Source organism: Salvelinus fontinalis, chromosome 20, assembly GCF_029448725.1.
Source record: "Salvelinus fontinalis isolate EN_2023a chromosome 20, ASM2944872v1, whole genome shotgun sequence".
In the NCBI taxonomy this organism is placed as follows: domain Eukaryota; kingdom Metazoa; phylum Chordata; class Actinopteri; order Salmoniformes; family Salmonidae; genus Salvelinus; species Salvelinus fontinalis.
This window is the reverse complement of record NC_074684.1, coordinates 27,444,202-27,462,326: the sequence shown is the minus strand read 5'-3', so window position 1 is coordinate 27,462,326 and position 18,125 is coordinate 27,444,202. Positions and strand designations below refer to the sequence as shown.

General features: G+C 40.9%; 1 protein-coding gene across 2 annotated transcripts; it reads right to left on the bottom strand.

Annotated features, from left to right (window-relative positions):
* Positions 1–409: 409 nt before the first annotated feature.
* LOC129817940 (paired box protein Pax-1-like) lies at positions 410–5,122 on the bottom strand. Of its 2 annotated transcripts, XM_055873538.1 has the most exons (5): positions 4,902–5,122; positions 3,844–4,470; positions 2,748–2,881; positions 2,374–2,584; positions 412–1,058 (listed from the first exon to the last, which is right to left on the bottom strand). In XM_055873538.1, exons 1-5 carry the CDS (start codon positions 4,903–4,905, stop codon positions 973–975), a joined length of 1,062 nt encoding a protein of 353 aa, XP_055729513.1. In that variant the 5' UTR covers positions 4,906–5,122; the 3' UTR covers positions 412–972. The 2 variants fall into 2 exon arrangements, with proteins under 2 accessions (XP_055729512.1, XP_055729513.1); XM_055873537.1 differs by lacking the exon at positions 4,902–5,122 and having other exon boundaries at positions 410–1,058; positions 3,844–4,876.
* Positions 5,123–18,125: the final 13,003 nt, after the last annotated feature.

The window sequence follows — 18,125 nt, the reverse complement described above, 5'->3', positions numbered from 1 at the left end:
CTTGCATTTCTGCCTGATGTTTCGATTGATCAGGTGCTTCAGACCTTTGTGTAGTGCCAGTTCTGATACTACTGTATGTTGATTCTTGGATTATCGGGTGTTTCGTGTTTGTCTTGGAATAGGCTATCCAACAGAGGTGTCGCTCTATGATTTTTGTCATGGTCTGGTGCCACAAATAAGAAGGGCGTTTAGGTGTTTATTTTTGACTGATTGTTTGGTAACTATATTGCGATCCTGCGTCCGTACCCAGATAGAGTGAGAGATAAATAAATCTGTCCGGGTGGTAGCATCTGGTCAAAGGTATACAGAGTGAGACCTCGGGAGCAAAGTTGTTATACTAAACCATTAGAGTTATTATACCAATCACAATTTCATAATTTGACCAGTATCCAACAATAGGCGAAAAGCTGCATGAATTAGGGAAATCCAAATATGTCGAAATAGGCATTTCCCGTTTAGCATGCCTTTATTAAGCACAGTTATAAAAAATATACATAATACAGTTTTTGCGGATGTCATTTACAAAATTACAAATACATGATATTGTTCACATTTTGAACTTTCCCTTTCAGTCCATAATAACACATGTTTGTTTGAACACACCCAGCATGCACGCCTATTAGCCATTTCCGTCGTGGAAACAATGTGACCTCAGGGAAATTACATAATTCGTTTTACGAAATTTCGATTTGGGATGCGTTTTGGATGGGTGAAATGAAAATTATATAATAATGAAGTCCTAACCAACACCACTGCATTATTGCAGGTGAACAACACTATAACAACATTCATGTCTACATTCGATTATTTTACAATTGTATTGAACTGCAATGCAATTACACTGAATGATGTTTGAAATGTATGCTCGTCACTTACTGGTGGATTTCTTGAAAATTCGCCCATAATTTTATGCCTTTTCTGTACATTGCCTATTTGAAGAGAGCTTGACGGTCCGTTGGGCTCGTTGGGTCATTAAGCTGAGGTCGGGAGGGAGAGTCCGTGTACGTTCAACGCCTCGTGCTGGTGCTTGCTCAAGGGACTGTGAGGTTTTCTGTCTCCTGTGAAAAACAAACAACAGATACAGTATGTTTCTGGAACAAATAAGTCGTAATTCAGAACAGTGAGCACACATAACCATGTCAACTATAGGTCAGGTCCCAATGCCCTAGCAAGATTAGATACCTAGACTTGTTTCTCATCTGATGGAGATCAAGGTTATTGGACTGTCATACCTAGGTGTATAAAACGGTGTTGGAATTATATCAATGTGTCCATTGCATTGGACAAATTTGAGGCCTACCATATGTAGCAATGTTTTATTCTTCACACAAATATTATCTTCACAAAAGTATAAGCAGGCGTGTAACTGCCATCAAAATGATTGCCCTACGATAAACAGCAGGGTATGGATAATGTAGGTTAGTCAAATATTTCATTTAGAATTATACTAATTGGCTTAACATTAATAGGCTTATCTTTCTTCAGAATTTCGATTTTGTTCAAATGAAGTCGAATGTGGTTGGAAATGACACCGCTAATTGCACGGCTGTTGTCATTTATATCAAATTACCTCAATTACATTTTTATCCGTAAAAAAGGTTATGATATTGTGGAAATCATGTAGACCTATCAATGCAAAATCAAACCTTCCCTACAGGCCTACTCGTCGTTGAAAAACAAACGCACAACTATTGAAAATAGGAATATATAACGTTGCCTAAAAAGTATTCGCAAATTAAATAGACATCATTTGAACATCATAGCTAGCTAATTGTAACATTATTTAATGAACATGTAAATGTTTGGAAAAATGTGGTCTATATCGTTAGGCTAATAGCTATCATATAATTCAACTATTATTAATAGGTTCTTCAAGACCACCTACACCAAAGGCCTACAGTCATCGCCAGAGGGTATGAAATGCTATTGCTGTAGGCCTACTCTGTACATTTACACTGACTTGATACCATAATGACTTGCACAGTAAATAAAGTAACCTTCTCTCAAAGAACTCAATGGTTTCCTTATCAGTCGCCCAACACAGCCTGCTCTGTTGTTTATGCCCGAAGCTTCCGTTGTATGTAGCTTTTAGGCCATAGGCCTATATAAAGACCTATATTTATATAAAATACAAAATGATCTAAATGTCAACCGTTGTCATCCTCGACCACCTAATTAAACCTATAATGTTAGGTCGTCGGGTTTCGACCCACGGGGCCTAATCATTTTTTTGACGGCCTAATCATTTTTTTGACGAGTTGCATTTAAAAATAGATGTTTTTTGATTGACAGCTGCATATATGTGTGCCATTGTGCTTAATTAAAATATCCGCTGGAAGATTTGAAACCTAAAAAAACAACTTGCCTAGTTACCTTCTCGTGATGAGTGTTTGAAAGACATTGCCGTGTGGAGGTCTCCACCTTGGATGGTTGCTCCGCTGTTGGGGTGGGCCAGGCTTGCGCTCTGAGACTGCCAGTGGTGGCCTGCTGTCATGTAGTTAGCTGCTGGCCCACCATACACCCCGTATTGGTTTGGGGGAGAGTAGGCACAAGCAGGTACATAACTAGATAGGTTTGAAGAAGACTGAAAAAAAACGGAAGAAAAAAAACGTTTAAGCACAGCAGAAGCAAAACGCCCCAAAACGTTTATATGCATGCATATATTTACAGTGGACATCTTGTGGAAACGGATTTCTGATCAAACTATGAACATATTCGTTGTTTATGTATTTGTTTCATAATTGTACCTGATGATACTTAATGTCTGCCTCTAGGGAGGATTTCTCTATTCCGTTGACGCCATGGGCAGAGGAAAAAGTCGCTCTGTTAACGCTCGCCCACTCCTCCATTTTTGATTGGTACCCCTCTGCTCCAGCAATGGCTGTGGAAAATATTTCAGTGTAGAATATAACATTATTAGGCTAACAAACCAATGTACGTTTTTATTCGATATGAAGCCAACTCAGTTGAGCATTTTAAACAATGTATTTTGGGATCTAGCTCTTGTGTTAAGAACATTCCTTTTGCTAAAATACAGGATGGTAGTGAACATTTTATGATAAACAGATGTTTTTTATTAAATTCTTGGGGAAATTATCTGATAAACACACACTTCAACCAATCTTTATTTGATCAAATCAGATCGAATGTTTGTGGCCACAACGTTTTTAATGCCATGTTTTTTGTAAATTCTTGAGATTTTAGAACACATATTATATTACATTATTGCTGATGTAACTCCTATAGGTTTGTAGTTTGGCCTGTTGGACCTGTTGGTCTCATGCGATTATAATGCTATACTTTGAAGAGAAACAATAAGATATCCGACATAAAATAAGACGTTTAGCCTAATTAACGTTCATAATGGACTACGAGATCGTTGTAGAAATATGAATAGGCCAAACCACAAAGTAGGACTCACACTGATAGGCCTATACGGAAGCTATTTCCCCATCGACACAGTTCAAGATGATTTTGCATTTATAGCTTATAGCAGATGTGCCATTTGGCTCCTTTATCAATATTATTTAAACTTTCGTCCATTCCAAAATTATACATTAGGCCTTTTCAGCCCATATTAACTTCTCACTATTTACAGTTAGGCCTATATCGTTAATATATTTATCTATCCCTGTTGTTGACTATGCGTTCGTTGTTTTAAATTGTTTTTCATTCATGTGAAATAATCTGATATATCTGTGTGATTAACAAGCCACACTGACTGATGCATAAATGTACCAATGTTATTCATTTGAGCGCGCAATGGACAATGCTGCTGCGCATGAGAAAACAACTCAGCTGCAAGAGTAACATACATGCACAATATTTGATTTTGTCACCTACCTGAGGGGTCCATGAAGGCTCGAATGCCCAAAATGTTGCTGACTGTGTGCACCGAAGGCCATCCATGACGGGAGAGGCTGACATGGCCCGCTGTGATGGGTACACCGTGACCGCTGCCAATTTTAGTCCCAGTGGGTGACATTGCACTGGGGTATGAGTACGGGTACATGTGGTTGTAGGATAGCTGAGGATGGGTTGGCTTGCTGTTCTCATACTGGCCCGGCTGAGAAAGATTTCCTATTTTGTTGCGTAAAATGCGGCTTATGGAGCTGACGGAGGGAACGTTATATTTATCACAAACTGCATCTGCAAGAAGCCTGTCCCTGATCTCCCAAGCAAATATTCCAGGGTCTCCTTGTTTGTAATCCCTTATGCTTTTCACCACGTTGGGTGTTGTGACCCGGGGTTTACTTCCTCCTATGGCACCGGGCAATATCGAACCCGTCTCGTTATACCTCGCTAGTATCTTGCTCACGCAGCCATGAGAGACTCGAAGCTGTCTACTGATGTCACAGGGTCGTATTCCAAGTTGTGCTAATTCCACGATTCTGATCCGAATCGAATTTGGAAGTGGTCGCCCGTTGACAAATACCCCACCAAGCTGGTTTACTTCTCCATATGTTTGATCTGCAAGAAACAAATAAGGAATTGCATTGATGTGCATAGACTCGACATAGCAACATTACGGTGTTTTAAACAATAGCCTGTTTAGCCTAGCCTAGCATAATGCCCACTCAAGTTCCAGAAAAGTCATTCCCTCGCCTTGATTTAATCTATATCACTCAGACTGTTATGGCTCTCAACTACAATGTTCTCCAACCTATTATGCTCTCAAACATCGTCAAGCAGTTCACTCCAAATGTGTCTGAAAAATCAAATTGCCTATGAAAATGGAGACATGGACACTGCCACTGGAATGATAGAAGGACGCACGATTTGAGGACAAGCTAGTAGGCTACAATATAAAGCTAAAACCTAATGCATTCACATCTCTATTTATGCAAACATTATCTCCTGACGAGTCAAAGATCCATGCAAAATGAATAATGAGTGCTTACCCATTGCTTTTGGTTTGAGATGTTTTCCTCTACCAGTTGCCAATGGTCGAAAAGTGCTGTCTTCACCCTTCTGCACATGAGACGAGGAAAATTGTTTTTCTGTGCGTTTTTCCTTCAGCTCTGCGCTTGCATTTCTGGTAAGATGATCTAAAACGGCGTGTTTGGGCAAAGGGACTGAAATGATCTTTGTCCCATAAGGGGAAATGTGTCCATCCCGAAGGCTCAAGTGTGCGCAGATTAATTTGACGCATCCATTACGTCAATCTTGTTGGCTGCGCTCAAGACTCTTTCCCCATTTCATTGGTCTCCTCCTCCGTGTGTATTCTAGCCTAGCTACTCCACCGAATCTTTTCCGGTTTTTAGAGTTTAAGCTACACTCTTGGAACTCGGAGATAACATGCGCTTGGAAATTAAAATCCAAACAAAAAGCTGTTCTCCACGACAAGGATAAATATACTCTTTAAAGATATGCCTATTTGATTATTAAAATGGATAGAATTAACATGTAATTATGGGCCATTATTTTTAATTCATTTACTGATTTATCATATGCTGTGACATTTTTTGGCCGTGATACAAGTTTGCATTATACATTTCATTTGCAAGAGTATTAGCATTTTTATCCATCCGAAAAGTTACCACAATTAATGAAACGTGGACTGGATGGAAGTCATGACCCAATAAAGATTTGTGCTAAACACACATGAAAAATCTGCACTTTAGTTTGAAAAAAGCAATATTTACCTACCCTTTAATTGCAATTAATTGAATCTGCGCACAATGGTCATATGGAAACAACACTCAATTCATTCGGTTTCTATGCAATTTCTGGTTTAGTACAGACCTATTCGAACATCGATATTTGAGGGATCTTTGGTGTGCTTGATTGAGTGAGAGTGATGATTAGGCCACTTTGGTTACCCATGGCGAAGGAAGGCTATGTGATACATTGGGCACATGGCAGATGGATTAGTCTGCTATGATGTGGAGCATACAGTATGTGAGGCCTACATCTTTCTGTCCTAGGCTAAGACTATTGCTTCTATGCGTCGTGAAGTTGGAGCCTTTTATTTTCCAATAAATCGTATGGCTATTGAAACGCAAATTGATTTAAATTGATTGATTATGATTGCTCTTTCAAACACATGTATAGCCTACTCTTCACACCAACAAAATAAGCAAAACATTTAGACGTTTTTGAATGCCCAGAGGGTCTGTGACAAACGTCTGTTTTTTTTAACGGTAAATCTATTTTTAAGGATACGTTGCTGTTCACCCGACCATGCTAATTACAGTGGTTGCATGATGAATATTTGGCATGTACTGTATTTTGGTCTTTGCCACTATTTTCCTCTGAAGAACTATGTAAATCGTTTATTGGTCCACACTATTTCTTGTTTGCCTATAAACAAATGCAACAGTTTTTTCCGTTATATGCATATTTTCAGCAAGAAGGCGTTGTTTTATTTACTACATTTATATTGTTTTACATATATTCATTAACATTTATATAATATTAATCTTCCCTGATATATGTGCATTGGCATATAGGATACAGGTAGGCCTATTTAACATTTAAAATATAAAAGTGTTTTGTTTTGTAAGATAGTCCTATATGGGCATACTGCGAGGTTCTTTTCTATTTAAACGACAAGGCCTGCCCCTGAAAGTAGGCATATACCCGTTAAACTTGTATGGTTTCAATTGTCTTTATTTAATTATTTATTTTATTGAGAAAATCTCTGTGACTCCTTTTTTGAATTGAATGTTTATGGGGATGGTGATCTCATAGTTAAGTCAGACGACTTGATCAAGACAAGGGGCGTGCATGGCAAGACATCACCGCAAATATGTACTGCGCAGTATCCACACCTGCAAACATAGCCAGGTGCTTATCAACTGATCTTTTGCTAAGAATTTGATAAAGGTTACCTGTAGTATGCATTGCACATAGTTCAAAGAAAGACACTCCTGGTTTTGTCATTTGATTGTAGTTCTCAATAGATCGATATGCTCATCCATGATCTTGGTTTGATGTGATGTGGGTTTGGAGCTGAGGTCTGATGCGTTCATAAACTGTATGTTCTGCAACATATTCATTTCCAAGCCTTTCATTTTCTCAAGAAAATATTGGCATTGACAGTTCTACATAAATAGAATTCCATTCAATTAGTATGCAGTCTACAAAATTAAAGACAGTCCAATGTTTCTTTTTTGGATACTCTGTAGTTAGAGATGAGATCCATCTCATGTCTTCCCTGTTGCATTAGCCTGTCTGTGGGGTCACTGACTGGGTCCTTCTGCTGCCAGGACTTGGCTGTGCAGTTCTCTGCTTCCCCCAGATGAGGCTGTGCTCATCATAGAATTGGACAAATTGGACACGTTGCCCTGGGATGAGCTACTTCTGTACTCCTTACCACAGTTGCCAAATATCAGAACTCAACATCGAACAGATCATGCAAAATGCTTTTGAGTGATTTTGGACCATTTTCAATGATGTTGACTACTTTATACATCTTCTCCAGAACCGCTGGACCGATTGGAACCAAATTTGGTATATAGCATCTATGTACCCATGTTTTAAAATATTTTCCAGGCCTCTAGCTCAAACATTATGGCTGCTATGAGCCAATGAGCTTGCATGAATGGTTTTGACTGTCCAGCAGCGCCAGCGTGCGACTAAACTGAACCATATTTTACAGGTTAGCTAGACTCAAATCCCTGAGCATGTGTGCCAAATGCAATCACTCTGAGTCAAACAGATCAAGAGATATAAACATGTGCCCTTTACAGCACCACCGTGTGGTCAATCTGAATCTGCTTGCATATGTTGAGTCTTAACAGTGTTTGGAACATGTGTACCAAGTTTTGTTACAATACGAATATCTTTGTCTAATTTTTATGCATTTGTGTGCAAGACCACACCCATGTGAATGTTGTTTGACATACTAGTTTGGAAAATATTGCGTCAATAGATGCTAAATATAACTGTAAACTGGTCCTCCCTGTATACCCGTCGCAAGACCCACTGGTTGATGCTTATTTATAAAACCCTCTTAGGCCTTACTCCCCCCTATCTGAGATATCTACTGCAGCCCTCATCCTCCACATACAACACCCATTCTGCCAGTCACATTCTGTTAAAGGTCCCCAAAGCACATACGTCCCTGGGTCGCTCGTCTTTTCAGTTCGCTGCAGCTAGCGACTGGAATGAGCTGCAACAAACACTCAAACTGGACAGTTTTATCTCAATCTTTTCATTCAAAGACTCAATCATGAACACTCTTACTGACAGTTGTGGCTGCTTTGTGTGATGTATTGTTGTCTCTACCTTGTTGACCTTTGTGCTGTTGACTGTGCCCAATAATGTTTGTACCATGTTTTGTGCTGCTACCATGTTGTGTTGCTACCATGTTGTTGTTATGTTGTGTTGCTACCATGCTGTGTTGTTATGTTGTGTTGCTATCATGCTGTGTTGTCATGTGTTGCTGCCTTGCTATGTTGTTGTCTTAGGTCTCTCTTTATATAGTGTTGTGTTGTCTCTCTTGTTGTGATGTGTGTTTTGTCCTATATTTATATTGTATTTTTTATTTATTTTTTAATCTCCCCGCAGGAAGCCATTTGCCTTTTGGTAGGCCATCATTGTAAATAAGAATTTGTCCTTAACTGACTTGTCTACTTAAATAAAGGTTAAATAAATAAAAATAAAAAAATTAAATAGCAAGTTTCATCTGAATCTGGTGGTTCTGGAGGAGATGTTATTTAAGCAGGGCTGGATTACCAAACGAGTATGCAGGGCACCAAATGTGGTAGTCCGGCCCCGCATTTAAGTGATATTTCACCAAATTTAAAACGGCGTAAATCCATCATGGCGGACTTTGTGAGAAGAGAGAGACCTATGCACCACATATCAGGATTCCAGGTCACACTGGAAAAGTTATCATTTTCAATTGCGTGTTATAGCGCCACCATGTGGAATTGGTATACTGTAATAATAATAATGACTAAGAAATACATAGTTTCACCAGCTTTGTTGCTTGAACCCCTAATTACTTTTCACAATGCAAATAGTTAATATTAATAATAATATGCCTTTAATTTGTTACATTTACTGATAAATTGTCAAAATTTGACTGCCAATATAATTTATGTTTAAAAAAAATCCATCATTCAGCTACTGGTGGTCCTCAAGAGCTTTTGACAGTGATTTGGTGGTCCCCGGAACGAAAAGGTTGGGAACTGCTGGTTTAGACGCTATGGGCCAGTTTCCCTGACACATATTAAGCCCAGTCATGGACTAACAATGAGGAGCATTTTTTATTGAGATTCTTAATTGAGAATGTTTTTTAGTCCTAGACAAGGTGTAATCTTTGTCAGGGAAGCTGGTCCTATATGAACATGTTAACTTAACTTTAATGCAGGATATGTGTAAATTATAGCTACCCAGATATTTCAGCCTTTTTAATCTCACAATTTGTTATATTCTCTATTCTAGATTCCAGTTATACCCATATGTACAATTAGACGACCTAAGCGTTAAGATTATTCATATTTGAGACAATTCAAGTCATAATCTTCAAAGTTGTCCCTAAAGAATAGTTCTTACACTGATACGAATAACATACTGTACATTGTAAAGTGCATAATTACACTGTAATGCAAGAAAAAGGAGAACATTTAACTCTTGTCATTACAGAATTATTTTGTATACTGCTGGGTTATCACTTAGCTACACACTCCTTATAAACCAGTGTAGGTAGCAATTTAGACGACCTATTTCCTGTGACTGTAATTATTCTAACAGTATGATGACCTTAGCTACTCTCTGTGACCTATCGTGTACAGTTCAAAAGCACATGTTTTTGGAGTGGAACTGTGTAACCACAGAAGAGGTAATTTGAGAGTAAAATATTTATAAATGGTGGACTGACTTTTGCTACATGGCTTTTGGTAACGTTCCCTCACAGAAAAAACAAAAGTTATTCTATTTGGTTCTATTTGATTCTATGCTATTCTATTAGGTTCTATTCTATTATAATATAATATATTATATTCTAATATATTATATTCTAAAATATTCTCAAGAGGGACAGCATTGCAGTCTCCCAAGTTCTGTAAAGCTGCATGGGGGCCGTTGTGCATTTTGTCTGCACCTACTGTCAGAAACAGCTGGTTAGCGGTGATGTAGTATAACCTTAACCTACAGACTACAGGCAGAGAGAGCTGGGTAGTGGTGATCTAGTATAGCCTTAACCTACAGACCACAGGGCAGAGACAGCTGGTTAGTGGTGATCTAGTATAACCTTAACCTACAGACTACAGGGCAGAGACAGCTGGTTAGTGGTGATCTAGTATAACCTTAACCTACAGACTACAGGGCAGAGACAGCTGGTTAGTGGTGATCTAGTATAGCCTTAACCTACAGACTACAGGGCAGAGACAGCTGGTTAGTGGTGATCTAGTATAACCTTAACCTACAGACTACAGGGCAGAGACAGCTGGTTAGTGGTGATCTAGTATAACCTTAACCTACAGACTACAGGGCAGAGACAGCTGGTTAGTGGTGATCTAGTATAACCTTAACCTACAGACTACAGGGCAGAGACAGCTGGTTAGTGGTGATCTAGTATAGCCTTAACCTACAGACTATAGGTAGAAACAGCTGGTTAGTGGTGAGTATAGTATAGCCCTAACCCTAAAGACTACAGACAGAAACAGCTGGTTAGTGGTGAGTATAGTACAGCCCTAACCCTAAAGACTACAGGCAGAAACAGCTGGTTAGTGGTGAGTATAGTATAGCCCTAACCCTAAAGACTACAGGCAGAAACAGCTGGTTAGTGGTGAGTATAGTACAGCCCTAACCCTAAAGACTACAGGCAGAAACAGCTGGTTAGTGGTGAGTATAGTATAGCCCTAACCCTAAAGACTACAGGCAGAAACAGCTGGTTAGTGGTGAGTATAGTATAGCCTTAACCCTAAAGACTACAGGCAGAAACAGCTGGTTAGTGGTGAGTATAGTATAGCCCTAACCCTAAAGACTACAGACAGAAACAGCTGGTTAGTGGTGAGTATAGTACAGCCCTAACCCTAAAGACTACAGGCAGAAACAGCTGGTTAGTGGTGAGTATAGTATAGCCCTAACCCTAAAGACTACAGGCAGAAACAGCTGGTTAGTGGTGAGTATAGTACAGCCCTAACCCTAAAGACTACAGGCAGAAACAGCTGGTTAGTGGTGAGTATAGTATAGCCCTAACCCTAAAGACTACAGGCAGAAACAGCTGGTTAGTGGTGAGTATAGTATAGCCTTAACCCTAAAGACTACAGGCAGAAACAGCTGGTTAGTGGTGAGTATAGTATAGCCCTAACCCTAAAGACTACAGGCAGAAACAGCTGGTTAGTGGTGAGTATAGTATAGCCCTAACCCTAAAGACTACAGGCAGAAACAGCTGGTTAGTGGTGAGTATAGTATAGCCCTAACCCTAAAGACTACAGACAGAAACAGCTGGTTAGTGGTGAGTATAGTATAGCCCTAACCCTAAAGACTACAGGCAGAAACAGCTGGTTAGTGGTGAGTATAGTATAGCCCTAACCCTAAAGACGACAGACAGAAACAGCTGGTTAGTGGTGAGTATAGTATAGCCCTAACCCTAAAGACTACAGACAGAAATAGCTGGTTAGTGGTGAGTATATTATAGCCTTAACCCTAAAGACTACAGACAGAAACAGCTGGTTCGTGGTGAGTATAGTATAGCCCTAACCCAAAAGACTACAGACAGAAACAGCTGGTTAGTGGTGAGTATAGTATAGCCCTAACCCTAAAGACTACAGGCAGAAACAGCTGGTTAGTGGTGAGTATAGTATACCCTTAACCCTAAAGACTACACGCAGAAACAGCTGGTTAGTGGTGAGTATAGTATACCCTTAACCCTAAAGACTACACGCAGAAACAGCTGGTTAGTGGTGAGTATAGTATAGCCCTAACCCTAAAGACTACAGGCAGAAACAGCTGGTTAGTGGTGAGTATAGTATAGCCCTAACCCTAACGACTACAGGCAGAAACAGCTGGTTAGTGGTGAGTATAGTATAGCCCTAACCCTAAAGACTACAGGCAGAGACAGCTGGATAGTGGTGAGTATAGTACAGCCCTAACCCTAAAGACTACAGGCAGAAACAGCTGGTTAGTGGTGAGTATAGTATAGCCCTAACCCTAAAGACTACAGGCAGAAACAGCTGGTTAGTGGTGAGTATAGTATAGCCCTAACCCTAAAGACTACAGGGCAGAAACAGCTGGTTAGTGGTGAGTATAGTATAGCCCTAACCCTAAAGACTACAGACAGAAACAGCTGGTTAGTGGTGAGTATAGTATAGCCCTAACCCTAAAGACTACAGACAGAAACAGCTGGTTAGTGGTGAGTATAGTATAGCTCTAACCCTAAAGACTACAGACAGAAATAGCTGGTTAGTGGTGAGTATAGTATAGCCCTAACCCTAAAGACTACAGACAGAAACAGCTGGTTCGTGGTGAGTATAGTATAGCCCTAACCCTAAAGACTACAGACAGAAACAGCTGGTTAGTGGTGAGTATAGTATAGCCCTAACCCTAAAGACTACAGGCAGAAACAGCTGGTTAGTGGTGAGTATAGTATACCCTTAACCCTAAAGACTACACGCAGAAACAGCTGGTTAGTGGTGAGTATAGTATAGCCCTAACCCTAAAGACTACAGGCAGAGACAGCTGGATTGTGGTGAATATAGTACAGCCCTAACCCTAAAGACTACAGGCAGAAACAGCTGGTTAGTGGTGAGTATAGTATAGCCCTAACACTAAAGACTACAGGCAGAAACAGCGGGTTAGTGGTGAGTATAGTATAGCCCTAACCCTAAAGACTACAGGCAGAAACAGATGGTTAGTGTTGAGTATAGTATAGCCCTAACCCTAAAGACTACAGACATAAACAGCTGGTTAGTGGTGAGTATAGTATAGCCCTAACCCTAAAGACTACAGGCAGAAACAGCTGGTTAGTGGTGAGTATAGTATTGCCCTAACCCTAAAGACTACAGGCAGAAACAGCTGGTTAGTGGTGTGTATAGTATAGCCCTAACCCTAAAGACTACAGGCAGAAACAGCTGGTTAGTGGTGAGTATAGTATAGCCTTAACCCTAATGACTACAGACAGAAACAGCTGGTTAGTGGTGAGTATAGTATAGCCCTAACCCTAAAGACTACAGGCAGAAACAGCTGGTTAGTGGTGAGTATAGTATTGCCCTAACCCTAAAGACTACAGACAGAAACAGCTGGTTAGTGGTGAGTATAGTATAGCCTTAACCCTAAAGACTACAGGCAGAAACAGCTGGTTAGTGGTGAGTATAGTATAGCCCTAACCCTAAAGACTATAGACAGAAACAGCTGGTTAGTGGTGAGTATAGTATAGCCCTAAACCTAAAGACTACAGGCAGAAACAGCTGGTTAGTGGTGAGTATAGTATTGCCCTAACCCTAAAGACTACAGGCAGAAACAGCTGGTTAGTGGTGTGTATAGTATAGCCCCAACCCTAAAGACTACAGACATAAACAGCTGGTTAGTGGTGAGTATAGTATAGCCCTAACCCTAAAGACTACAGGCAGAAACAGCTGGTTAGTGGTGAGTATAGTATAACCCTAACCCTAAAGACTACAGACAGAAACAGCTGGTTAGTGGTGAGTATAGTATAGCCCTAACCCTAAAGACTACAGACAGAAACAGCTGGTTAGTGGTGAGTATAGTATTTCCCTAACCCTAAAGACTACAGGCAGAAACAGCTGGTTAGTGGTGAGTATAGTATAGCCCTAACCCTAAAGACTACAGGCAGAAACAGCTGGTTAGTGGTGAGTATAGTATAGCCCTAACCCTAAAGACTACAGGCAGAAACAGCTGGTTAGTGGTGAGTATAGTATAGCCCTATCCCTAAAGACTACAGACAGAAACAGCTGGGTAGTGGTGAGTATAGTATAGCCCTAACCCTAAAGACTACAGGCAGAAACAGCTGGTTAGTGGTGAGTATAGTATAGCCCTAACCCTAAAGACTACAGGCAGAAACAGCTGGTTAGTGGTGAGTATAGTATACCCTTAACCCTAAAGACTACACGCAGAAACAGCTGGTTAGTGGTGAGTATAGTATAGCCCTAACCCTAAAGACTACAGACAGAACAGCTGGTTAGTGGTGAGTATAGTATAGCCCTAACCCTAATGACTACAGGCAGAAACAGCTGGTTAGTGGTGAGTATAGTATAGCCTTAACCCTAAAGACTACAGGCAGAAACAGCTGGTTAGTGGTGAGTATAGTATAGCCCTAACCCTAAAGACTACAGACAGAAACAGCTGGTTAGTGGTGAGTATAGTATAGCCCTAACCCTAAAGACTACAGGCAGAAACAGCTGGTTAGTGGTGAGTATAGTATAGCCCTAACCCTAAAGACTACAGGCAGAAACAGCTGGTTAGTGGTGAGTATAGTATAGCCCTAACCCTAAAGACTACAGGCAGAAACATTTGGTTAGTGGTGAGTATAGTATAGCCCTAACCCTAAAGACTACAGGCAGAAACAGCTGGTTAGTGGTGAGTATAGTATAGCCCTAACCCTAAAGACTACAGGCAGAAACAGCTGGTTAGTGGTGAGTATAGTATAGCCCTAACCCTAAAGACTACAGGTAGAAACAGCTGGTTAGTGGTGAGTATAGTATAGCCCTAACCCTAAAGACTACAGGCAGAAACAGCTGGTTAGTGGTGAGTATAGTATAGCCCTAACCCTAAAGACTACAGACAGAAACAGCTGGTTATTGGTGAGTATAGTATAAGCCTAACCCTAAAGACTACAGGCAGAAACAGCTGGTTAGTGGTGAGTATAGTATAGCCCTAACCCTAAAAACTACAGACAGAAACAGCTGGTTAGTGGTGAGTATAGTATAGCCCTAACCCTAAAGACTACAGGCAGAAACAGCTGGTTAGTGGTGAGTATAGTATAGCCCTAACCCTAAAGACTACAGGCAGAAACAGCTGGTTAGTGGTGAGTATAGTATAGCCTTAACCCTAAAGACTACAGACAGAAACAGCTGGTTAGTGGTGAGTATAGTATAGCCCTAACCCTAAAGACTACAGGCAGAAACAGCTGGTTAGTGGTGAGTATAGTATAGCCCTAACCCTAAAGACTACAGGCAGAAACAGCTGGTTAGTGGTGAGTATAGTATAGCCCTAACCCTAAAGACTACAGACAGAAACAGCTGGTTAGTGGTGAGTATAGTATAGCCCTAACCCTAAAGACTACAGGCAGAAACAGCTGGTTAGTGGTGAGTATAGTATAGCCCTAACCCTAAAGACTACAGGCAGAAACAGCTGGTTAGTGGTGAGTATATTATAGCCTTAACCCTAAAGACTACAGGCAGAAACAGCTGGTTAGTGGTGTGTATAGTATAGCCCTAACCCTAAAGACTACAGGCAGAAACAGCTGGTTAGTGGTGAGTATAGTATAGCCTTAACCCTAATGACTACAGACAGAAACAGCTGGTTAGTGGTGAGTATAGTATAGCCCTAACCCTAAAGACTACAGGCAGAAACAGCTGGTTAGTGGTGAGTATAGTATTGCCCTAACCCTAAAGACTACAGACAGAAACAGCTGGTTAGTGGTGAGTATAGTATAGCCTTAACCCTAAAGACTACAGGCAGAAACAGCTGGTTAGTGGTGAGTATAGTATAGCCCTAACCCTAAAGACTACAGACAGAAACAGCTGGTTAGTGGTGAGTATAGTATAGCCCTAAACCTAAAGACTACAGGCAGAAACAGCTGGTTAGTGGTGAGTATAGTATTGCCCTAACCCTAAAGACTACAGGCAGAAACAGCTGGTTAGTGGTGTGTATAGTATAGCCCTAACCCTAAAGACTACAGGCAGAAACAGCTGGTTAGTGGTGAGTATAGTATAACCCTAACCCTAAAGACTACAGACAGAAACAGCTGGTTAGTGGTGAGTATAGTATAGCCCTAACCCTAAAGACTACAGACAGAAACAGCTGGTTAGTGGTGAGTATAGTATTTCCCTAACCCTAAAGACTACAGGCAGAAACAGCTGGTTAGTGGTGAGTATAGTATAGCCCTAACCCTAAAGACTACAGGCAGAAACAGCTGGTTAGTGGTGAGTATAGTATAGCCCTAACCCTAAAGACTACAGGCAGAAACAGCTGGTTAGTGGTGAGTATAGTATAGCCCTATCCCTAAAGACTACAGACAGAAACAGCTGGGTAGTGGTGAGTATAGTATAGCCCTAACCCTAAAGACTACAGGCAGAAACAGCTGGTTAGTGGTGAGTATAGTATAGCCCTAACCCTAAAGACTACAGGCAGAAACAGCTGGTTAGTGGTGAGTATAGTATACCCTTAACCCTAAAGACTACACGCAGAAACAGCTGGTTAGTGGTGAGTATAGTATAGCCCTAACCCTAAAGACTACAGACAGAACAGCTGGTTAGTGGTGAGTATAGTATAGCCCTAACCCTAATGACTACAGGCAGAAACAGCTGGTTAGTGGTGAGTATAGTATAGCCTTAACCCTAAAGACTACAGGCAGAAACAGCTGGTTAGTGGTGAGTATAGTATAGCCCTAACCCTAAAGACTACAGACAGAAACAGCTGGTTAGTGGTGAGTATAGTATAGCCCTAACCCTAAAGACTACAGGCAGAAACAGCTGGTTAGTGGTGAGTATAGTATAGCCCTAACCCTAAAGACTACAGGCAGAAACAGCTGGTTAGTGGTGAGTATAGTATTGCCCTAACCCTAAAGACTACAGGCAGAAACAGCTGGTTAGTGGTGAGTATAGTATAGCCCTAACCCTAAAGACTACAGGCAGAAACAGCTGGTTAGTGGTGAGTATAGTATAGCCCTAACCCTAAAGACTACAGGCAGAAACAGCTGGTTAGTGGTGAGTATAGTATAGCCCTAACCCTAAAGACTACAGGTAGAAACAGCTGGTTAGTGGTGAGTATAGTATAGCCCTAACCCTAAAGACTACAGGCAGAAACAGCTGGTTAGTGGTGAGTATAGTATAGCCCTAACCCTAAAGACTACAGACAGAAACAGCTGGTTATTGGTGAGTATAGTATAAGCCTAACCCTAAAGACTACAGGCAGAAACAGCTGGTTAGTGGTGAGTATAGTATAGCCCTAACCCTAAAAACTACAGACAGAAACAGCTGGTTAGTGGTGAGTATAGTATAGCCCTAACCCTAAAGACTACAGGCAGAAACAGCTGGTTAGTGGTGAGTATAGTATAGCCCTAACCCTAAAGACTACAGGCAGAAACAGCTGGTTAGTGGTGAGTATAGTATAGCCTTAACCCTAAAGACTACAGACAGAAACAGCTGGTTAGTGGTGAGTATAGTATAGCCCTAACCCTAAAGACTACAGGCAGAAACAGCTGGTTAGTGGTGAGTATAGTATAGCCCTAACCCTAAAGACTACAGGCAGAAACAGCTGGTTAGTGGTGAGTATAGTATAGCCCTAACCCTAAAGACTACAGACAGAAACAGCTGGTTAGTGGTGAGTATAGTATAGCCCTAACCCTAAAGACTACAGGCAGAAACAGCTGGTTAGTGGTGAGTATAGTATAGCCCTAACCCTAAAAACTACAGGCAGAGACAGCTGGTTAGTGGTGAGTATATTATAGCCTTAACCCTAAAGACTACAGGCAGAAACAGCTGGTTAGTGGTGAGTATAGTATAGCCCTAACCCTAAAGACTACAGACAGAAACAGCTGGTTATTGGTGAGTATAGTATAGCCCTAACCCTAAAGACTACAGGCAGAGACAGCTGGATAGTGGTGAGTATAGTACAGCCCTAACCCTAAAGACTACAGGCAGAAACAGCTGGTTAGTGGTGAGTATAGTATAGCCCTAACCCTAATGACTACAGGCAGAAACAGCTGGTTAGTGGTGAGTATAGTATTGCCCTAACCCTAAAGACTACAGGCAGAAACAGCTGGTTAGTGGTGAGTATAGTATTGCCCTAACCCTAAAGACTACAGGCAGAAACAGCTGGTTAGTGGTGAGTATAGTATAGCCCTAACCCTAAAGACTACAGGCAGAAACAGCTGGGTTGTGGTGAGTATAGTATAGCCCTAACCCTAAAGACTACAGGCAGAAACAGCTGGTTAGTGGTGAGTATAGTATAGCCCTAACCCTAAAGACTACAGGCAGAAACAGCTG